This window comes from Diadema antillarum, unplaced genomic scaffold (assembly GCF_040938485.1).
Source record: "Diadema antillarum isolate AM-2024a unplaced genomic scaffold, OU_Dant_1.0 seq00000846_RagTag, whole genome shotgun sequence".
In the NCBI taxonomy this organism is placed as follows: Eukaryota; Metazoa; Echinodermata; class Echinoidea; order Diadematoida; family Diadematidae; genus Diadema; species Diadema antillarum.
In genome coordinates this window covers 826,039-850,044 of record NW_027271720.1, presented here as the reverse complement: position 1 = coordinate 850,044, position 24,006 = coordinate 826,039, and the positions used below count along the sequence as shown (strand labels likewise).

Below are 24,006 nucleotides of genomic sequence, written 5' to 3'. Positions count from 1 at the left end.
GACTGAATACGATCAACACCCTATGTTGTACTATTTACCTCAAAAAGGCCCCATGGTTAGGCCCTCCTGCTAGCTAGCTACTCATCACTGTACCGTCCGAACCGTACCGGGCGGCGCGGCGCGGCCCCGCGACGTGTTCTCTCGACGACCCCAAAAGCAGTTCGGCGCTCATCCGAACGGGGCTTTCGTAGGGAATCCCCGGCAAGTGTTTCGTGCCATGTACCATTCAAATTGGTAAGTGTTGTGCATCGTCTCTCTCATTTTGACTGAACGTTTACCAATAGTCTTTCAGAAAATTCGATTTTCGTCAGCTTTATTATAGAACACATTTCAAAAGGAAAGCACAAATTGGCCAAAGCGCATAGTTACGGTTGTTAGTCCCACGTGCTCTAATGGGCGTTAGTGATTGTTTTATATGCACTTCCTGATGCAAACATGATGCAAAATTTTGAAGTGGCTGTTTCATAGATATTTATATCATAGTTTCTTAACCTTGCAGTCTTGCTGATGGCATATACGAAACTCGTTTAGATTTTTGTTTGAGGTTTGTTTGTGTGTGTACATTTAAATGTTAACAAATGTTAGCATAAACTCTGTGAAGGAGTTGGACTATTCTAAATAAAATTTAAACTTAAAGTTTTAGTGACTAACATGTTTTAGAAAGGATCTACATTCACTAGTGTACGACTCAGCTATATTCCTGTAAACTTGCTTGATAACCATTTGAATGTGCAGTATGATCTATGAATATGATGATTGTTAAGTGTCTTACTACTCTCTACACTATTTTTCTGTCAATAGAAACAAAAATATTTCACAACTTGTCTGAAATTTTACTCACAGATGATGTTTATACTTACACTAAGTTATAGATGTAAGATTAAAGAAATACTGTGAATTCAAAAGTGTGTGTCACATGGAAAAATGTGATTTAATATATATGCAAGCGATCTGTATTCAAAAGTTAATTGTTTCGAACGCATTGTGATATTTTACCTGCACTTGCTTGGTTGCCCTATATCTACTTTGAAACTGACACCCCTATCCTCTAGGCTCTTTTGCCAATACATGTAAAGTGCACATATAGATATTCAAATGCAGTTTTTCAATATGTATTTACAATGTGTGGTATCACTGTTTTGCTGTTGCTAATATTGTTTATTATCATATAACAAATTATAAGATGGGAAATACTTTTTGTGTGTCACCCCTGTATAATATTTGGATATATATTTCTAAATGACACCCCCCCCCCCAAAGACATAGGTCTACATGTGTGGTATCATGCAGTGCAATATCATAGGTGTAAAGTTGGTAACTGCTTTCCAAGGAATCTTTAAGTTTTTGGAATGTGTTCTCTACTCATTTTTTTTTTTCTTTTTTAATGCCACACCATCACACAGGTAGAGAAGAAGAACAGAATCTCCCAGGAAGGCAAGGCTGTACCTGTTGGGCAAGCTAACCAGGAAAAGCATTGACATTGTCTTTCAGTTACCTGTGACCTATGGTATATAGGAAATTACACTTGGTAGGTCGAATCCTGGGCATACTGTCTCATTGAACATACCTAATGTGTTCTTGAGTACTGTTTCTCCAAGGACCCTGCGTAGCCCAGGTTTATGCAGGATTAATCAGATATTTACAAGCAGACTATGTGTTGTATTATATACAGTCATCGCTGCATATAAAAAAGCCAACGACACATGTAATATTGAATAATTGGCTACAAGTTGATAAAAACAGAAAGTCCCTATGGCAAAGTCTTGTGTACAAGGTACACTGTATGCACATTATCCCTCGGTACATGCAGAAGTCGACTATTGCCTGAGAGTCTCAGACGATGCATTTTCCTCAGTCTTATCAAAATGAACTTAACAACTATGTGACGCTGACATTCACAACATTTCCAGATGTACACTAATATTCACTTTTGTATTTAATGCATTGTGTCTGCTATTACCCAGGGCTGCACACTAACCCATATTTTCTACTGGTCCAACAGACAGGTCAGACCTGTAGGTACCCAGTTTTTCCACTTTGTACTGGTCCATTCCTGAAAAAGTTACTGGTCCGACAGTGATTTTTACTGGTCAGGAACCGTTGGACCAGTGCCAGTGTGCAGCGTTGTATTACCACCAACACATGGCCTTGCATACAATGTGCAGTGCAGTGAAAGTAATGCATACATGATTGTGTCAAGTATTGCTTAGTTTTTGTACTGTGATATAATGCATTGATACGCTGTGCAGAGTTCTTGATAGATACATTTCTGAGACACAATTAAGCTTCTCTATCCCATGCATTGTGAGCAGGTGTGTGTTTATACAAAGTAACTTGTTATACAAGATTTAATCACGTTGGGTGTTCTTTCCCTCCACTTAATCAACAAACAGAATCAGCTGGTGTTAATCACATGGACATCATGACTGTTTGCCGCCCGGGTAGGAGGTCCTGGAGATTCCTGGGCATGGCCATCGTCGTCACCTTCCTGGCAGGGTGCTTCGTGGCCATCAGCAACCTGATGAGCGTCGATTCCTTCCAGGAGGCGGAAGCGGCGCAGAACATCCTCAAGCAGCTGAAGAAGAACAGCATCCTCCAGAAAGGCAAGGGTGCAGGGGTGGCCAACCAGCAGGAGTACTCAGCCAGAGAGACTCAAGGAGAACAGGGAGACAGGAAGAGGAACAGTAGTAAGACAATCTCAAAGCTGAGGGATGACATTCCTGTAAGGCAAAATATCAGTTCCAAATCAAAGTTTCCTCAGCCTTTTAAAGATGGTGCGCATAGAGAAAATGAGAATAACCCAAATTTAGGGCCTGGAGGGGAACCACCTGACACCAACGCGGAAGAGGATGCGTCCTCGTGGCCACGCCCGAACTACAACCTTCACACCTTCTACTACCCCTGGTATGGCAATCCGGAGTTTGACAGCACCTACCTCCACTGGAACCATGAGCTGCTGCCTCACTGGAACAAGCAAGAGGCGAAGAAGTGGCCCCGGGGTCGATGGAAGCCTCCGGGGGAGATAGGGGCCAACTTCTACCCCCAGCTAGGGTGCTACAGCTCAAGGGATCCCGCCATCATTGAGGATCACATGAAGCAACTCAGATTGGCTGGAATAGGTGAGGAATACTGTCTCAAACATTCATGGTTTGGAGAAGTTAATAAGACAAAATTATGTTTTTATTGCAACTGATTGACAAATTGCCCTACATCAATGTAAATAATTTCATCGATTTGAAAAGTTATTACTTTGATTCAACTTGAGATAATCAAATGTAGGGGAGACAACCACTCGTGTGTGTTGCAATAAGCATGAATGTTGACTCTTTCTCTACCTAAACTTTGTCATACATTGTAACTACATAGATCTACTAAATTCTCTTATTTCACCAGCTCTTCCTCATTTCTCAACTCATTCAAAACACACACCCCTGGCTTTCGAGTGTTCTCTTTTAAGTTCCTCATCAATGTGAAAGTTAAATGTGTGTTCCCGTATGTCATCCTGTCACAAAATATAGCTGGTGCAATACGTCAATATTTGTCATCAGATATCATTTACATTGTGTATGTAACACCGTATGCCTCCAGAACTTGATGAAAGATCATGAAGACCAAGAGAAGGAAAAGAAGAAAATAGGAACAATGAAAGGGAAGGAGCAGCCTCTCTGTTTTTAAATTGACTTTTGCAGAGATAGTAAAATAGAATAGATCTGGGCAATTTGCTCTGACAGTCCAAAATGAATAGAAAATAATGGAGTTGAATACTTTTTTTTCTTTTTTAACAAAGTAGGTAAATTAGTCATATTTGAATGCAAATGACCTTACAAAATGTAGACCAGTAATTCGGTACCTCACAATTAAAAGAATAACAATTGTGGCCAGTGACATAGCCACTGTAATTCACATTTCTCCAGGAGGCAAGTACATTTGTAGTTAGATATCACTATTGTTAACATTCAGACGGTGATCCTTAACCTCAAGGGTAAGCTAACTAGTTTGAAGATAAGCTCTATAGGGCGCCAAGTGTCACACTGTTGGTTTGTTACAAAATTAGTCATTTCGGTGATGGACATGGCCATGAGACACTTGGCGCCCCATAGGGCTTATCATCAAAGTTAGCTTATCCCCAAGCTTAAGGATCACCCTCTGAGCATAACTATTATGTTCATCACTTTTGCGTCATCTCTTTTCTTTCATGTTTGATATTTGTAGCATTGTTTCTTTCAGCACCCACATGTGTTTGTTTTCATCGGCTTAATTCATTTGCTATGTTTTACAATGATTTTTACATTTTCAATGCCAGTTGAGCAATATATGATGTCCTGTAGTGTGTACATAACAACAGAGGTGGAAGTCTCTTTGTCTCTCATAATGACTTGGTAAAAAGTGCAGTGACCATCATACTCAAAAGTTCAATAACCTTAAGTGTTTGGAACCCAGGAGCTTTTCTAGACACAGTCTTTTAAATTGTATACTTTCCATCAGAGGGTTCAAAATACTTTGATAGGCGTGGTGAGATGACTAGTCATGTATATAGTTCCCAAGGGTTTTTTTGTTTCAAATTCTCTTTCTTTCCTGTGTGTTCGGATAACCACTGCCAATTAGAAAATTTAACTCTTCAACAAATTGCAAGTTTTCAATTAACTCTTTATGTGCCATGGTGGAAACCCCCTGTGTGCCACGTGATTCTGAGACACGAAGGTAGTCATGCTCTGAGAAAGAATTCTGGTTTTCCAATTTGTATAACTTCTACAAATTTCTGTTGATGGGCATAAAAGTAGGCAAAGTTAAAGAAGAATGCCAAGCTTTGTTTCGATATGAATTGTATGATGACTCTATTTTCAATTTTTCTTTTAATGAGCAGTTGCTACATTACTATAAAGACATGACTTTTGCACATTAAACCGTGACAGAAACTTAAATGTACGAGCAAATTTAGTTGGGAACATCGCTTGATAGTCGATCACCACATAGAATGCAAGCCGTATATGAGAGGAACAAAAGCACGAGAAACGCTTTCATTGTGCCGCGGGATTAGCAGTAATTAGCGGTTTATCGATCGGTCTCGGCGGCTTTGTTTGTTGAGCAGAATATGCGAAGTTGGCACGCCGTCGACTGAGTCGGAGGTGCGAACGTGGCACATAAAGAGTTAAGCATAAAGTTATTTTTGCCAAAAAGAGAAGAATTCTTCATTATTGTCTTTCTTATATACTGTAAAAGTGGAAATTTTCGCGGTGTTCAAATTTTCGCGCATTTCGCGCAACCAGAAACTATCGCGAAAATAAAAGCACGCGAATATTTTTGCTTGCCATATGTGCCTGTGCGTGATGTCTTGATTCCGTGGAATTAAAAACACGCGAAACTCTTCCGACCCGGCCAAGCGCGAAAAATTAGTCACGCGAAAATATCCACTTTTACAGTATAGTCAGGACATTATTTTTTTGCACCCAGTGTAGACAACTTATAAAGCAAAATTAGTTCTGAAGGTAAAGATATGTACTGGAACCCTACCCTGGGAAAAAAGAAAAGAAAAAATACCATCACATTCAATCAAATTTTTCAAACAACTAGCTTGTGCATACTTTTACAGAAACCTCCCTCATCTATGTCTCTCTCCCTATCTCTCCCTTTCTCTCTCTCTCTCTCTTTCTCCCTCACCCACTGTCCTCACTATGGTATGTGGTGCTTAACCCAGGGGTGTTGTCCATATCGTGGTATCCGGCTGGACTGGCCGATGACCAGGGTAAACCCAGTGACGACCTGATACCCACCTACCTTGACACTGCCCACAAACACGGCCTCAAGGTTGGTTCTTTTTCCACTGTCACACTTTAATGTGCTACTTGCTAATGAGGCAAAAGTAGCGTGGCTGTTACATAGACTAGCGATTTACAAAATATGCACAAGTTGATTGTGGTGGAGTTCACACTTTGCTGTCCACAAGTATTCTGACTTTATTTTGCATTTCATTTTGGCTTGGATGTGCACTCCATTTTCAATGTATATATCCTTTAACTCCATGCTTCTGCCCATGTGCTTTGCTTGTGTGCTCTTTTGTACATCTGTATGTGAAGGGTCAAAGGTCAAGTTTGCCATCACCCCACTGTAAAAAGATGTCTTTGGGTTCAATTTTTGTACTACTCCATTTGAATGTCTGTCTTTTAACCATCTCTTTGTTGTTGTTGCTGTTGTTGTTGTAATTGTTGCCACCCTTTGCTCTCCTGCGGTTGCATGCAAAGTACTGTATATATGTGGATATCTATGGTGTATTTATCTTATACAAATTTCATGGGTCAACTGGTATCAGCAGCTAGTAAAATTTATTGAATATCACTACACAAATGCATTGCACACCATCTCAATGAAGAGTGGTGAAGAGTGGCTCATGAAGATCCATGGTTGGGCATGGCTAACATATCCTCTTACCAGGGATAACACACACACATGTACTTCTCTCTCATTTTATCAGTGATGTTTTTGGTTGCAGTTCAAACGTGAGTGAAGGGTCTTAGAAGTCCAAAATATGCAGAATATTGCGCTCATTCTTTCACCCCCTTGTATACCTTATCATGCATGCGTCAGAATCGTCACCAATCACTTTTATCTGTTCCCCTACGCCATTCATCATTCCTGCTCTCGCATCCAACATGCCAAGAAGGAAAAAGAAAACTTTGTACAGAGCACCCTGAAAACTATGACCATAAATTTGATTCTCATTGGGCAGTTATGATGAACGGTGAGCTAACCAACATCTCAAGAGCCTCTTTCCACCCACTCAGCTCTGTTTGCTTAGATTTTTTATCAAGAAGGAGCCCTAGTGCAAATTGACCCATAAATGTCCGAAGTAACGTTCATCAAAGTGCATTCCTACCTGAAAGATGATAAATTGTTGTGCATTGTGTGATGGCTAATGCACATTGACCAATAAATGTCCGAAATACGTTCAAAGTACGGTACAGTCCTGCATAAAAGAGGATATTGCGCATCGTGTGAGAGGTTGCAGTCCAAGGCAATTCAATACATCGCCGTTTTATTACTATCAAGGAAATTAAAACGGTGACAAGTGCTGATGATTGCTCCCATGACCTCTCTGTATAAGATGCTTTGCTTCCAGGACACTACCAGGTTTTAAAGTGATTGAAGGAAAAGAAAAAATATAAAACAAAACAAAACAAACAAAGCTCATACTCCCATACAATGTATAAAAACATGGATGAGGTGGTGAAAAGCTGAAACCATTCTACAACCTGCAGGTGTGATGGTGTACTCATGGTATCCACCCGCCATGGCAGACAATGCTGGTAACCCTAGCGATGACATCGTTCCCCAAGTGCTGGACCGGGCTCTTGCACATAAGATAAAGGTCTGTCTATCTGTCTGTCTGTCTGTAACCCTGTCTGTCTGTCTCTTTGTCTCTACCTGTCCCACTGACATGCATGTTCCTCCTGACCTTGGCATCTTGTTTTTATACAATTTTTATATGTTTTAGCTATACGCCGTATGTTTTGCATGATTTATGTTTTCTTGAATTATTTACGAGATCCAGGTGATAATTGTAGATTTTACAAAATGCGAAAATATTCTGATCCTGACATGAATGCAATATGCACGCATACATTTCCATGTTTATTTTGATATTGCACTCTATGATTGTGAATTTAACCACTCGCAAATTATCAGGAAGTTTCATTTCGCAAAAAACAAACAAACAAACAAACAACTTAGACTCGCTAGATATATCAGCGATTTGTTCTTTCTCACCTGTGGTTTTTTTTTTCTCTCTCTCTCTTAGTGTGGTATGTTGTGCCTTGAAATACTATTTACAATATCAGATACCTAGAATACATATGTATTACTATGGGATAGAGAGAAAACAAGCAAATCTGTGAATTAGCATGACATTTAGGGTGTGATTTGTTTTCAGATGAATATGTGAGAATTTATATTTATCTCTCTTTGTTTTTGTTTGGGTGGACATAGAAAATGTGTGTTTCTAGCTTTTTGTGTTCTTTTGCTTGCTTGTGTGAATTCCTTATAATGTTTCAGTGTTTGTTACTAACATTAGTATTGAAAACAGAGTGTTGAAATCACATGTGGCATGCAAATTCCGTTCTGCTAGACCGAATACATCGATATTAACTTTTGCAAATATTGCCCTTTTTACAGTGTGACATAAAGATGACCCCAAGAGAAGAGTGGCATACTGTTTGCAGTTTGATAAATCAGTGTGTGGGATTGTGGTAAATTTCTAGACACCCCGTCCCTTACAAATCATGTGCCGTCACTATTTATAATTAATCTGTCATGTTGTCGGCGAGAACACTCTTTAGTTTAATACCGGTATGTCATGACTAGGGTCGTCAGCACTTGAAAAGCAGAGGGCGAGGACGACATGATTCTGAGATTCCATGGTTGTCCGAGTGTCCCTAGCATTGCACTTTGACATGTATTTATTATCATTTTCAGAGACATTTTGTAGCTGTTTTTCTAAATTATGATCTGTCTGTGTTTACTGTAGGATGTCATGGTAGCGACTTAGAGTGCGAGGGATGTTTGCTGCTGTTTTAACAAGCTATGTTTCAAACGGCAGCCTAGCTTCTCTTCAGTTTTCTTCTACATTGTTATACAGTGATTATCTTAATAATGAAATTGTCGTGGCATTTAGTGTGTGTAAGTATGTTTCTTTGTCTGCAGTGACAGTTGTTTGGGTCAGAATCAATGTGCAGTGTAAAGCGAGTGAAAAAAAAAACATAAGTTGTCATTAGCAACTTGCATCATGGAAATCATGAAAATGTATAACTAATACCAGCTCTATCATGAAATATGATAATGGTTTCAGATTGTGTGTATTTTCCACCAGTTATCAAGAAACTATAGTACTAGTGAAAGTCAGTAAGACTGAATATCGATGCCACAAATGAAATCTAATCATTTCCTCCATGTGCAGGTGGCTTTTCACAGTGAGCCGTACAAAGGCCGAACAGCAAAATCATTCCTCCAAGATGTGAGGTATATCGTCGACAGCTACGGAGCTCACCCAGCCTTCTATCGCTACAATCGGCGCGGTCGCTCTTTGCCCGTGTTCTATGTCTACGATTCCTACCTCACCAATGCCTCGTCCTGGGCGCAGGTGTTCAGCAGCGACGGACCGCTGACCGTGCGGAACTCCAAGTACGATGGCCTCTTTCTTGGGCTGTACGTGGAGGCTAAGCACAAGAATGACATCATAAAGGGAAGCTTCGACGGGTTCTATACCTATTTTGCCAGCAACGGCTTCACCTACGCATCCCGCTGGCAGAACTGGAAACTGCTGGCGGAGTTTGCCAACAAGCGAGGTCTGCTCTTCCTGCCCAGTGTGGGGCCGGGGTACATCGACACGCGGGTCAGGCCCTGGAACGGCATGAACACCAGGCAGCGCGACGGGGGCAACTACTACGACCGCGCCTTCCGGGCTGCACTGGAGGTTAAGCCCAGCATCATTACCATCACTTCTTTCAATGAGTGGCACGAGGGCACGCAGATCGAGCGTGCAGTGCCCAAAAAATTCAACAACTTAACCTACCTGGACTATGGCAGTCAGGGTCCCAACAAATATCTGCTTCTGACGCAAAAGTGGTCCAAGACCCTACCGGGTGGTTAGTGGAAGCATGTTTGATAAACCTTGGATGGACAAATTGAAATGCCAGGCTACACAACCATAGCCCTGGAAGTGCATGTCATGAAAGGCAGCCTACAATATATGGAATCTGAATTATTTTGTTTTGACTTGCATCGGGAAAATTATTCTCAGATTTGTTTCTTCCAAAATTTGATTTGATGTAGGGATTTGCATATTTATTCTTGTCATACCATGTCAAGTCATTAATATTTAAATCCAATGTAGCTTGAAATGTAACAGGAGTGAGTAATGAGAAGAAATGGCCGAAATTTGTTGAAGGTAGCAGTCAGTACCATCAGCTGAGAACTGTCAGCACCCTTCTCAAATTATGACTCTGTGGTGTGTGATCTATAGGGTTCTCAAGATATTTTAATGGCCATTTGAGAGTGGGCAACATTTCCATCATGTTCTAGTGCAAGATTTCATCTGTCTGGAATTCTTCAGTAGTATATTCTCTCCTAGACACTGGTGAAACTGCCGTGAAAATTAGAGAAGTTACCCTTTTCTCTCATCAGATTGATCTGTGGTGACTATTCAGAAATGGTTAATCTGGAGTTTGCCTGGTCGGAAAGTTTTCCTTTGAAAACAGTCATGACTGACTGGTGGTATGGTGCACGTTGTCCGGTGTTGCGAGAACATGCTGCCCAGTGGTGAGGTGCGTAGTGCTACACTGCCCTCGCTGTTGATGCGGTGCATACTCAGAGCCAGCATGAAATTGGTGATGATCTAGCTCTAATAAGTTGTGATTTCTTATATGGCTCGCTGCCCTTCAGTGTGAAAGGTGTCGGGTGAAGAAATTAGTTGCTTATAACAAACAGAATTATCGTCACAACAAAATAAAAATTTAGGTCCCAGAATTATCATCTATACATGTATATTATGTTTATGCACTATACTGTTTGATTGTAACAAAATTTCGATAAAACTGAAGAAAATCAAGGTCCCGAGGACTTCATTATAATGGGAATACACTGTACTCAATTAACTTCCTGATTGCTCTGTTGAATCTTCCTTCTTTTGATGTTGTAGTGTGGGCAACACTTGTGAGAATTGGAACAGACGGCCAAATAGTTAGAGTTATGGACCTTTCTGGCCAGGATGAAGTTAACCTCCATGCTTCCAAGGGGAATGAGAGGTACATCTTGATAGTGTGGGAAGGGTTAATTGAGCATTTACGTGGTGCATGCAAATTCTGTTTCCTGTACTTCACAATACATTTTGTGTGACCATGGCAATTAGGTCTCACCTTCAATATATTGCAAAATCAAGTGTCTTCAAGTTGTTTTTTTTTTTTATTTTGGCTTGATTGTGTGTTTGTTTGTAATTAGTTTGTTTGTTTTATAAAGAGTGGATAGCTTATGAACAAATTGTATCACAGAAATTTAGTGTTTGTCGGTGAAGTCTTTCTTACTCACTTTAGCATGACAAGCAAGTCCGTGCTTATTTTGAACTCTTGCCTTGGGATTTTAACTGAATTGCTCTGATTCTGATAAAGCCAAGATTACTTTTAATCAAAGCTTCCATAGTTATTTTGATAGTTTTGCATCCAGTAAAAAGATGCATGAAATTGCCAGAGAGCAAAAAAGACTGAAATCCCTCATGGTGTCTTTGAATGCGTCACTAAAGAGAAAATGTTTAGGTATGACTTTCAGCTTTCCTCATTATAACAAAAGTCGCCTGTATTCACAGTGTCATTAATAGTGCAAATGCACAGAGCACAAGAGGCATTCTTATTGCAAAGTATTTTCTCATCTTACTAGGGGAATTATAATTTTTGTTTACATATGTTGTTGTTATTGTCATATTTTGTCCTTTGCTAGGTAGGGAATGTATGAAGATGATACCACCCTAATTGATATTTTTTTCCAATAAATCAAGTGATGAACTCTTTTAAGCATTGTAGGGGGACACAGCATTATGGCAAGATGTGTACATGTTTGTGTACAATTCTATTATGGGAATGCTCCTATATTGTAGTTTTATTCAAATGTAACAGTACAACTGTTATTCGAAGGTAATGACCTTGGGCAACAAAGAAACACCATGTGTATTTTGACATCCAAATACTTGCTCTGTACACTTGTAATCACGCTATAGACTGTGCTTCTATCAAATATGGCATATTTTTTGCGCAAGATTTATTGATTCAGGAATCAAGACATAATCCATTATTCACTGCCTATCGTGTCAAAGATGACATATTTTATGTAATGAGTAACTCTCCACTGCAGTTTAGAAAGTTTATGGCTCTTTCCTGTCTCTAAAGAAAGTAACTTTTCACTGAAATTAAAAAAAAAAAAAAATGGAGAAGATGCATCATAAATGATATATATTGTGCAATATTTAGAAACCTGTAGTCTTGTGACTGCCGATGTGTAATCCATTATTAAAGTTCTACTACAGTGTATACTTTGGTTTGTGGTATGACATCAACGATCTTAATTCATATTGTGATTTTATTTCCCGTTTCAGATATTGGAATCCTAGTATTTAGATATCCTTTGGACAGGGAAATTGTGTTTGATGTATCAGTAATTCTGTTACATCATTAGCAAGAAAAAAAGAAGGACAAGTTCTACTGAGACTATTATAAAGGAAAAGAGTATGTAATACACTTGTATTGCACAATGGACATTTTGTGTAGTGATATGTTATGAAATTATACTTGATTTCACATAATTTGATTTGTTTGTTTTTTGTGTGTCCCAGTGAAACAAAATTATTGTTTTTTTAATGTTTCTTTGCTACTGATATATTTGCTAATTTCTTTGCTGCTCATAATTGCCAAATGTGTAAAAATGATATGTATATAAAACATTCATGGTGATGTGGAAAATAGTGGCACATGATAAACTCATGATCTGTTATGAGTTGTGAGTTAGGTAAGCGACTGATATGTACATGTTGTATTTGATGTCTGGTATGAATAATAAACCAGCCCATCTGCAACAGATAAGTGCTACTTTGAGGTAAAATGAAGTACTGTGGTATGGCATTGATATCAAAGTGTTTTTACAGCACTATGATTTTGTCTATGTTCTGTTTTTCTTCTTTTTGATTGAAGCAGAAGAAAGTATAGAGTTTACACTGTAACTCTACAGTGCAAAATGATGAATTAGTTTAGGTTCTGACAATCTGAGGCATTTCTCTTTCTTGCTAATGAATTTGCTAACTGCATGGATTCCATTTGAGCATTTTATGCAAAATTATGTTAATCCATTTTTGTTTTCCGTAGCATAGCCAGAGGGGCTGAAGAAATATCTAAGCAGGATTCATTAACATAGTTATATACACATCTTTCAAAAAAATGTGTTGTTGTGGTGTTTTTTATTTCATGTCTATAGGTTTTTGTATTGTATATATTGTTGAGTTGAGAAGATATCATTGGGAATTTTTTATATCACATGATATACATTGATTGGACAGTTTGTGTATTACTCAGACATGAGTGTGAAAGTGATTTAATAATTGTATATGATCCAGGATCATGGATTATTAGATTTTGGCATTGTTTCACAGGGTACATCTAGATTTTGTATTTATGTATTACACGAATGCAAAGAAGTGGGACTATTCAATAGACTAGTAATAAGTGTACTTATGTATTCAAATTCATGGATATCCCCCCCCCCTCCCCCGACCCAGTTACAAGTTGCATGTGTAGTTCATAGTAGTATATTGCATTCTAACTCTGTATGCCCACACTAAGTTACATCCAACATCATAACCACCTCGCGACTGCTAACACATCGTAGTTGCATTTAATGTCCACTTTGCCCCCCCCCCCCCCCCCCAGTGGAGAGTCAATTATAGATTGGACTGTTACATACATATGTGAAAATAATGGTATGACAATCATGATTATAATGTTAATAGTAGTTTTTATTGTTATCACAAGATTTCTTTTGAATTACACATGATTTAACATTGTTATCACTTTGATAAAAATTTTTGTTATTGCTATAATACATGTACGTACTATGAAAACAATATTACTATTGATTATTATTATTGTTACAATTATCACAACTTGTTATGAATTAATACCCAGGAATTCTGTTGTCATTATCAATACATGTATATTTAAGTATGATATAGAATCAACATAACACACAACAACTGTTGGTGTAATGGTTGATCATTGGGCAAGATCTATGTTTGTCAGGAGTAACAAAGAATGTATGTTGTAAAGGTGAGCACGGCGTTTCAAGACGGTGGAAGATCGATTCGAGAGAAGGTACAGAACAATAAAAATACCAGGAGGTGCAGGCAACTCTACACACGCTTTAATCCGAGTGATGTTCGTTATTTTTTAAGTTTGTTAATCCGATTATGAAATAATATTATGGTTCGTCATCCCGAAGCTTTGTTCATCCGAAAATGAAATAATAAGGTTTGTTATTCTAAAAGTTCGATATTTCTACATACACAAATTATCCCCATACCTAGATGTTCGTTAATCTGAAATGAAATAGGGATTGTTAGACCAAACATTAATTGTAGCGTTGTTCCAATGGTTCATTCGAAAATTTTAAAAAAAAAAAGTTCGTTTTTCCGAAGGTTCATTATTCCTAAAATGGCATAAGGTTGATTATTCCGAAGGTTCCTCAATCCAAAAATGAAACAAGGTTATAGTCAATGAAACAAACAGACCAACAAAAAAACAAACAAACAACCAAACAAACAAACAAACAAACAAACACAAAACAAAACAAAACCAAGGTGCCTGCTAATAAACCTTCGGAATTATGAACTTTATTTAATGTTGCGATTAACGAACCTTCGGAATAACAAACTGTAAACATCTAATCTGTGGCGTGAGGGGGATGGTCACAAAGAGCGGAATGCATTAGTTAGGGGATATCGATAGAGTTCACTAAGGGTTTACATGGTCCGACGAGAGAATTTGTATAATTCGTTTGATCCCATTTGTTATGTAAGTCACCCTACGTCACCAGTGGTATTTGTATATATTTGAATCATTCCAAATAAATTATCAAGTTTTCATATTCTTTTCTATACCCTAAAAATGCGTCGTGTATCTTGACTGAAAGGTGTACAGTATTTGTTTTGCGAAGTTTTCTTGTGTGTTTACTTGATGTGCTAGTCTGTTGTGAATCAACAAGCACTCTATGTTATGCATCGTGGATGGTCGTTTTTGTGTCTATGTGTGTGTGTCGTGTGTGTGTGTGTGTGTGTGTGTGTGTGTGTGTATGTTGTATGTATGTTTGTTCATGTGACCTACGTGTGTGCAAGTGGCTTTTACAATGTAAAAAGTATCTGTGGAGTGTCAACATAATACATGTCTCTAGAAGGTATTTCTGTTTCGAAAACGTACATTTCATACCTCTGTCTCATATTTCTTTCGTCAGACAGATATGTACGACATACACTAGTGTAGTTGAGGCCCAATATAGAATTGTTTCCATAGGCAACAAAGCCGTATAGCCTAGGTGCAAGTTTGTGTGTGTGTGTGTGTGTGTGTGTGTGTGTGTGTGTGTGTTTGTGTGTGTGTGTGTGTGTGACGTAGAGAGTGAGAATTTGAGGGAGATAAGGCATTACCAAAGATAAATTCAAAAAAGAAACAAAAGATAATTTAATCACTCTTCCACGGAAGCAAAGGTAATTTCATGTATGTACATGTATAACTTCCTGCTACTCAAAGATGTAAACCTGTTTGTCCATGGAAAATGGACGAAAATTATATTCCCCTCGTTGCGTGAACTTATGGAGCCTGGAGGTATTAAGAATCATAGGCGCAAGACAGTATGCGACACTAGTCAATGCACATCGCCATATTATGTGCGTAATTCCATAAATAAGGATACTTGTGACAAGCTTATTTTGACAATAAAATCAGAAAATCAGCTTGTTGTTGAACAAACGTTTCAAAAAAAATCTTATTTAGTAAGTCCCTTCAAAATTGGGTGAAAGCTGACGTTCTGAACTAAAATTGAATAAAGTCAGCGTACAAAATAGCAGTGTACGGGGGAACATGGTTGTCGTATAATATCCAAGCGAGATACCCATGTGGTGTCCGCTTACACGAGGGAGGCCTACCTTCCACCTTTATATCTCAATACCTTATTTTACACTAGTTATATGGTTGTAAAGTAGTATGCAGATTACCCTGCCATCTTCCTATCCCCTTCCACCCCCCCCCCCCCCAGTATCCCCAATACAAACTTGTTGTTTTACTCACAATTTCTAAATAACAATTTTTTTCTACTTATCAAGATTACGATGACTACGCGTCTTTTATCTGGAGTCATAATTATACGAAGGATATCATTTGCTTTCAAAATCACTTCCATTGACAACAAAATACACCTAAATTGTCTGAATTGTTATTCATTTGTATTTATTCAGTATAAACTGTTTCAGAAGTTCCTCTTACAATTTGATCGATTTTCACATTTTCCTTTTTCTTGACCTGAAATCACAGTAAGCTGCTAGGACTTTGGAGAGAGAATATTACATGAGAACAGTTAGTGTTAATATAATCTATACTTGCTTTGACGTCACAACAACCGGAAGGAACGTTTGTGATGATTTTTTTTTTTTTACTCTCTTACGGTAGAACTCCGACTCTTTAGGTCTCTATTTATACAGGTATTCAAGTTCTGCACGAATTTGACGTGTTATTTATTCTATTCCCCTTTTCTTGCATACACCTCTATTCGAGTCAGTTATTTTAGGGTGTGGTCTAATGCATTGATCCCACATGTTCACACATAGACACTCAATATGTATAAAGTCGCCTCTTAAAGCTTGACAAACAGATTTGTCCGCAATACAAAAAGAACCATACCAATGCAAAAGACATTAGATTATTAATATCGACACCAACAGAATATGACTTTCAAGTGTACAAAACTGTGAAAAAGCGTGAAGAATTTAGGGGGCTCTTACAACTAGCCAAAGCTCCTTCGTTTACAATCGACGAGAAATGTATAGGAGAGTTCATATCATTAATGAGAGTCTTGTTTACGGGCGAAAGCGACGTATTAAAGTTGACAAAGGTACCTTAAATGCTTGGAACAAGAAGGCGAGAAGGTGGCTTTGCGAACTCGCCTAAAAGCGCCTTGTCTTTTCCTTAACGAGCGGATGGCCATAAAATAAGACTCGTTAAACGCCTTGTCAGAGATCCCAACTCAAAGCACCTTTTAAAGATCACCTGCATGCGTATATGGACCCCCTCCCCCGAGCAAACTAAAGACTCTTGATTAGACGATCATACATGTGCCTATATAGAGGACATCAACTTCCGACCGGGTTCCAGAGTCCTGAAGCAAGCCCTGGGAGCGCTAAGGTTAATGGATGTTCTCTGGTGCTATGTTTCAGCCTAGTTTTTACATATATGTATTCAATAAAACTAATGTCGGGCAAGAGAGAGCTAATCAAATTCTAAGCGAGAGAAAATACGTGTTAGGCTGGAGACACATAGCAAGAGAGGGAGAAATTCAAGCATAAGCGGGATAGCAGATTTTGAGAAAATGGTCTTACAGCGGGAGATGTCCCGACGAAAACAGAAGGGCTGGTGTCTCTGCCTTGTTTAGCACGAGATGACGAAAATGTGGTTTTCTGTAGTTTAGATCATGTAGCGAAAGGGTGTGTTCCTGCCTCAGATGGCGCCATTTTACCTTCTTGCCCTTTCATCCGAAACAATTTAAGGGGCCCTGGCGAGTTGTCTGTTCCTTTGTCGTCGCATTGATCTGAATCTGTATACTCTTGCGTTGATGTGAAAACACTGATCACTGTTTTAAAGATTCCAAGCGTGTTCGTATTACACTCATATAGTTTGATTGTAGGCCTAAATTGTACTGCATAAGTACAAATTTGGCTAATTCTCACCTCATAAGTTCCTAATTCAAAGTCAGTGATCAGGTTGGTAGTGATGACACTTTTGCAACGGCAAGGCAACTATACACCACTAGGCTGCGAGGATCATGATGTATATCGCGACTAAAATGATATCGAACCAAAGTGGTATGATACCGTCGGGCTTTACGAATTTCCGCAACTGTGTTCATCACAATAACTCCTTAATCATATAATTATGAATTCCACCTACAACAATCAAGATCGATCATGTGTATTCCATCAACCAGTTCTGGTCTATGCAAACCATAAAGTTGTATAGACGCTATCGCAATCAGCCGGCCTTCCAAAAATAGGGAGCCGTCACAGCGTCAGCGCATTGATTGATCTCTTGATACTAAAAGGAAGAAAAGGAAAATGAGAGGAAAATGACACAAATAAGTTGTCCGGGTACGTTCTCCTATGATGGACGTGGATTATCTTTGTATTCCATCCACTCCTATCTGTCCCGAACCTTTCGGCTGACACTGCTTGACATTATATTTTCTTCATTTTCTCTGACGCGTCTGGATCGTCTGAGTATGTTCCAGTAGGCGACGAGAAAGTAGGGGTGTTGCCTGGCGTATATGACCGGACGCAACGCTCCATTCAGGTTGAGGAATAGTGTCAGAACAACTCTTAGCACGTGAAGTGTTTCCAGGTCGATCTCGACGTAATGGCTGACAGCTTCTATCACGCAGTAACAGATCACAGGTAGCCAGCACGCGACGAAGAAGAACACGACAACGGCCACAGCCTTGTTCGCCTTCGCGTTCGAGGACGAGGAGTCGCTGACACTGGAACTGCGAGATGAGTCCACGCACTTTCGAGTGATATGCACTCGTTGCTTAGCTCGCATCTGAAGGCGGCGCCTCAGTAGCACCAGGGTATGGACGTTCATGAGTATGAGGAGGACGACTCCAACAATCCCAATAACGGTCATCATGACAGCTTGCTGGAGGGACAATTCTGCACAGACTGCAATGTCGACCCAGTCGTCGTCGTAGTGGTAGAACAGCAACCTGGGCACCAGACTGAAGGTCCACACGGCAGCCAGGGCGTGACGAACGAGCCGTTTCGTTACGATCCGGCGATGACGAAGAGGCGACACTATCGAGAAGTATCTTTCCGCTGTCATGAGGAGAATCGTCATAAATGATGCCGTAGCGAGCACGTCACGTGGAAAGAACAGAAAATACTGCACCGTCAATGAACAAACGACATGCGATGGAATGAAGGATGGAATCGCGGCTGGGGCCGCAGCAACCACCGTGATGCACACGTCCAGGAACGCCAGAGCAGCCACGATACTGTAGGAGGGACGACTGAACCTAGTTTCGCGAAACACGGCGGCCAGAACAAGAGAGTTCCCAAAGGCGCTAACAAGCGAAACTGGAACGATGACTGCAAGGTAGACCGGAAGTAGTATGAGATCGGTCTTAAACTGGAACTCATATGGAATAGGTGATGCTTCCATGATCGAAAACGTAGTGCTGGTGATCTTGTATCAAAATCATACACCAATGCTAAAGCCTGTGATTACACCACTTGGTGCGTCTAACACTCTGTATCATTCGGCTGGAGCATGATTATAGTCTAGGAATTCAAAGGGCCCCTTTTGACTCTCTGTGCATTTTTCACACGTCATTCAAGACCGCAAGACCATGTTCAATATCCAGACTTGAGAATGGTGACAAGGGTTTCAAAAGTACATGGTTACCCAGATGATCACGTTTTGACGTAAAAATGCATCAATGCGACAGCGTTTTCTTGAGTGTTTCTTTTTTTCATATTCCTTTAATGTTTGGTCTTAACTCCAAGGTGAATAAGTGTCAAATGTACGTTTCGTATGAGCATGGAGTATAGATCCATATTGGCTCTGATCACGGCGCTCTGACTGTACTGTCCCCATATAGGTGTCGCGCTATTAAAGCATGGGTCCCGGGCGTAAACTGCGCTTGACACGGAGGAAGCTACACCTGTTACAGTGAGAAACACTCAAAAAATACTCAACATGAAGCTCTTATAGCCAAACCGTATCTGTGTAATACGGATCAAGATGACCTTACGGTCATCAAACGTTTTTACTGTGTTAAAACAAACCGGCAGAGCCTCTAGAAATTACAAGAGTACTCGACAAGTCGAAGTCAAGAGATGATGCATATTATAGTCATAACCACGCAAGGCCGTTGTCACAATTTCATTGCCGTAGTCCTGATGCAGAGAATGACTAAGAGGTTTCTGTCTGCCAGTCTTCATTGTGAAATGGCCATGATGATATACGATTCTGTCTCCATGTCGAATAAAAAAAAAAGCTTGCCTACATAAAATTAATGTGAAAATGGTTATGTTCCTCATCGCCACTTTGTCTCTGTGACAACGTCCATTGGAAACGGTAGCTAGTGTCTAATCGGGTGGTACGATTAATAATTGACAGTTTTGCGACTAACGCGGAGGAAGCACCGTGTAGTTGATGCAGATTACGTGATAAATGAGGTCATTAGAAGTGAAAACTCCTGTTTGATTGCAAGATCATTGTTTCTTCATAGATATAAAATGCGTCCACCTAGATCTCCCCCATAACGCAGACGAGCAGTGGCTGGTTATGGATCTATACGGCAAGGGCGAGGCGGGAACGATGACATTTTTACGTCATGGCAAAGTAATAATTTTCATCTAGCCTGTTTTAAAAAACAAAAACAATGAATACCGCTGTTTGCTCAGACAGTTAATAACCACAGGCTGTGTATCGAGCAGAAATTCTGTAGCAGTCAATGTCAAGACTAATTCAACAAAGGGGCTGATGGAACGGTCACCATTTCAACCCTTTCTCCCCCTTCACGAAGAAAAAAAATTAATCTCACCTGACACGACTCACTATGGACCTTTTGTCAAGGATCGTAGAAATTTGGAGACTCTTTAATAAAAATAATTGTAGTGATAATAATGATAATAATGATGATGATAATAATGATAATGATAAGATGAAAAAGAAGAAGAAGAAGAAGAACAACAACAACAACAATAATGATAATAATAATGATGGCTTATTTATCCAGGGTAGCCTCTTCAGTGTTTCCACTGCTCTACCAGAGGGTCCTGCCATTATTCTTACCCCAGCCTTGCCAGGTACCCATTTAAACACTTGGATCGAGAGGGGGATAGGTAAATATATCTTGTCCAAAGACGTAAGCACTGGAAGGGAATCGAACTCGGGTCCTCGGATTGGGAGCCGGGAGTCTTATCCACTATGCCACAGCGCGCCCACCTTTATGTATACATACACTGACACAAATGCCATCAATCGAAATAATTTGCTGATAGCAGACTCGTATTTTTGTTGCAAAATCATCATCCATGCCCCTAATCATTAATCACTGCCCGAATTAATCTAGTTGGCTGAGGAGAATTGATGTCTTATAGAGGAAGTGGGATAAAGGCAACCAATTTTTATTGAATGTTTATGAGATAGGTCGTGAATAACAACGGGGATGTCTGCTGGTTTAATGTCAATTATCTGACATTCCCGTTTTGTTATCTCAAAGCAAACGTCTACGGAATAGAATGACCTAATTTTAGAGACTGTTATGCTAAGCTTGTAAATTTTCCAGTTGGTATTCAAAAGACCGGCCAATAAAAGATAGGAAATATAACTGTTTCAACTTGAAAGGTAATTATGTAGCCCTTTGAAATTATTTATGACTTATTTTGGAATGGGAAGAAACGAAAACAATCAAATCACAATGTATTTCTTGCTCCGTGGCATCAAACATGGGATGATGTTATTTCGCTTTTATGTTTATTAATGGTTGTTCTGTCTAAATGTAAAATATCGGAAAATGTGAAATATCGGAAATAATAAAATGATATTAACACTGCCTGTAGGCTGTAATTAGAAGCACATGAAATTCATATGAATTTCCCCTTCATCACTGGGAGCATTCACTTACTGAGGAATGCACTTTATGCATATTTGCTTCACTACGGAAGAAACATTTGCCGTAAAATGTACCGTCAGTCCATCATTAATTTCTGCGCCGCAATCGTAATGAAATAATGTTATCGCAGAATACAGCCAATTACAGCTGGGATTTTGTTGTTACTTTTTGCACTCTCCCTCTCTCCCGCTCGCTCTCGCTCTCCCTCCCCCTAACCCCCCCCCCCCTCTCTCTCTCTCTCTCTCTCTCTCTCGTCCTCTATAATCGCAGGACAAAACAATTTAAGCACTTTGCCCTGTTTCTATAATTACACACAAACTGATCTCATTAAACCCGTGTGTTTTGAATTTACTGATGAAAACTTCTTGAAAGGGTGCACATGACCTATGCAGGACACTCGTTTCAGAATAATTCAATTCCTAGCTGGCGTCAGTTATTAACAGATTGTATAAGTATTACGTGTAGCCATGAAAAGACTGAGGACTGACATTATATAGGCCTAAATTGATAGATGGATACAGATGTACATATTTCTAGCGATAAGTATATAAATAGAGAGGAAGATAGATTAAAAAGAATAGATAGATGGATGAGTACACAGACAGAGAAAAGGAGTTATTTCCACTCCTGGGTGTGATGATTGATTGTCCATTCGCCGATGTCTTGTTTCCCGTCTAGATTGTATAATGATTAAGAGATTAAAGCATGATAATAGCATTTGACCGTAGTCGGTCCGGATTCAGGAACATGCCCATATTTCGTTTCATCTTGGCCGCCGTTGAAAAATGTATAGACACTTTATAATTATTATACATGTACCACACACGTTAAGCTATTAGATGCTGTGTCCCAGACTTAAGACACTCTTTTTCTTTTTCTCCTTCTTCTTCTTCATCTTCTTCTTCATTGGGCAATGTTATAGACAATTTTTTATTATGGAGTATCAAATGATAATAATTATCTCGATTAAAGAGAAAGAGAAAGAAAATAGGTATGAAATGTAATTATGAGTATGATAGCAATAAGTGGCAAAGTAAGGGAGGAAGAGGGAAAGATGTGGGTTTATACTAGCAATCTAGATACGGTATTCATTTTCACGAGTATTTTCTACATACGAGACAGAGATTTATACAAAGAAACGGCAGCGTAGCAAAGAAACACTGCAGAGAAAACAGTAGGCATGTTAAGGGCGCCACCACGGCAACGCGGTGAAGGAGTCAATTGGCGGCTGAATGTCGAATGAGTGGCACTGGTTTCCCAGTCAACTTCCAACAGCACTTAAAGGGATGTACAGTTTGGGTTGAGATGGGGCTTGAGGCTTCCAATGTTTTTTAAAGACGATTTTTTTTTAAAGATAATCAGAAACCTCTTATGAAATATAAAAGAGCATATTATAATTCTAAGAGGAATTCAAAGTTTATTTGATTAAACAACGTCACAAAGTGTTATAGTCTTCTCATTCATCGATAGCAGCGCCAACCTTTTGAAAATAAAAATGTATGTAAAAACTTTTGAATGAAATGTCCGATATTCCTCAAATTTCGCTGATGTACTAATAATATTACTGCATTAATTGTGAATTCACTCAATCCATATTGCATGTGCGTGAGTTTCATTCCCCTGTATATTACAGGCCCGTAGCCAGGATTTTTCAAGGGGGGGTGCGGTCACTAAAAAAACGGACCTTCGGTACCAATACCAATGATGACACACACACACACACACACACACACACACAATTATATATATATATATATATATATATATATATATATATATATTCTTTGGACGACCGAACTACAAAAGTTGTATAAGAATTTGCGCGCGAAGCGCGCCGCAAATTGTGAATTTTGACTGTTTTAATGACGTTTTAAAGTCTCGAGGAAATTTGTATTTTTGTCTGTTGCATGCAATCGCGTTACGGCATTTCAGCTAGGAAATAGTAAAAACTCATTTTGCCAGGAAGTTGCAAAGTTTAATTGTGTTCGAGACTCTGCGCGCGTAGCGCGCCGCAAAATTGAGAATAGTGATTTTCCTGGTGTTGTTTTAACTTTTATTTTTTCTATTGTACAGTATGTCCCAAAAAAAATTACAACGGGACCCCCCGCAATGATATCTTTAGAAATAGTGAATCAATCTAAATACAAATTCAGGGTATGAAACTATAACTCATTGCCCACATCTTACAGAAGACCCCATTCGATTTGCTTCAGTGGTCAAAGAGAAATGAGGAATTTTGTAGAGGATGTCGGGAATCTCTTTTGTCCAAGTTCTGTCTATTATTCACGCACTAGAGCATTGAATTGCTAAAATTGGAAAGATTAGACTCATGACATGCTTTACAACAATCTACATTTCTCTGTCACCGCTTAACCAAATTGAATGGGGTTTTCTGCAAAATAGAGCTACGATGTTATATTTTAAGGCCCCGAAGTAGCACTTAGACAGGTCGATCATTTTGGATGTGATCAATTCGAAAATTTGATTGTGATTTTTGAGGGGCATACTGCAGTATGTCCCACAAAAATTACAATCAGATTTTCGCATTGA

At 39.3% G+C, this 24,006-nt stretch overlaps 2 protein-coding genes across 2 annotated transcripts; one reads left to right on the top strand and one right to left on the bottom strand.

Moving 5' to 3' along the window:
* The first annotated feature begins 2,416 nt into the window (after positions 1-2,416).
* On the top strand, positions 2,417-9,760 carry LOC139740271 (glycoprotein endo-alpha-1,2-mannosidase-like). The gene is made up of 3 exons (XM_071650854.1): positions 2,417-3,119; positions 5,696-5,805; positions 8,948-9,760. The coding sequence occupies exons 1-3, from the start codon at positions 2,423-2,425 to the stop codon at positions 9,638-9,640; spliced, it is 1,500 nt and encodes a 499-aa protein (XP_071506955.1). The 5' UTR covers positions 2,417-2,422; the 3' UTR covers positions 9,641-9,760.
* Positions 9,761-17,978: 8,218 nt separating this feature from the next.
* On the bottom strand, positions 17,979-18,995 carry LOC139740270 (cannabinoid receptor 1-like). The gene has a single exon (XM_071650853.1). It carries the CDS (start codon positions 18,993-18,995, stop codon positions 17,979-17,981), a length of 1,017 nt encoding a protein of 338 aa, XP_071506954.1.
* Positions 18,996-24,006: the final 5,011 nt, after the last annotated feature.

Bases quoted from the DNA above. Each gene is read 5' to 3' on its own strand.
- LOC139740270 (XM_071650853.1), bottom strand. From the start codon at position 18,995: ATGGAAGCATCACCTATTCCATATGAGTTCCAGTTTAAGACCGATCTC.
- LOC139740271 (XM_071650854.1), top strand. From the start codon at position 2,423: ATGACTGTTTGCCGCCCGGGTAGGAGGTCCTGGAGATTCCTGGGCATG. The intron at 3,120-5,695 runs GTGAGGAATACT...TGCTTAACCCAG, and splicing joins ACTCAGATTGGCTGGAATAG to GGGTGTTGTCCATATCGTGG. The intron at 5,806-8,947 runs GTTGGTTCTTTT...CTCCATGTGCAG, and splicing joins CCCACAAACACGGCCTCAAG to GTGGCTTTTCACAGTGAGCC.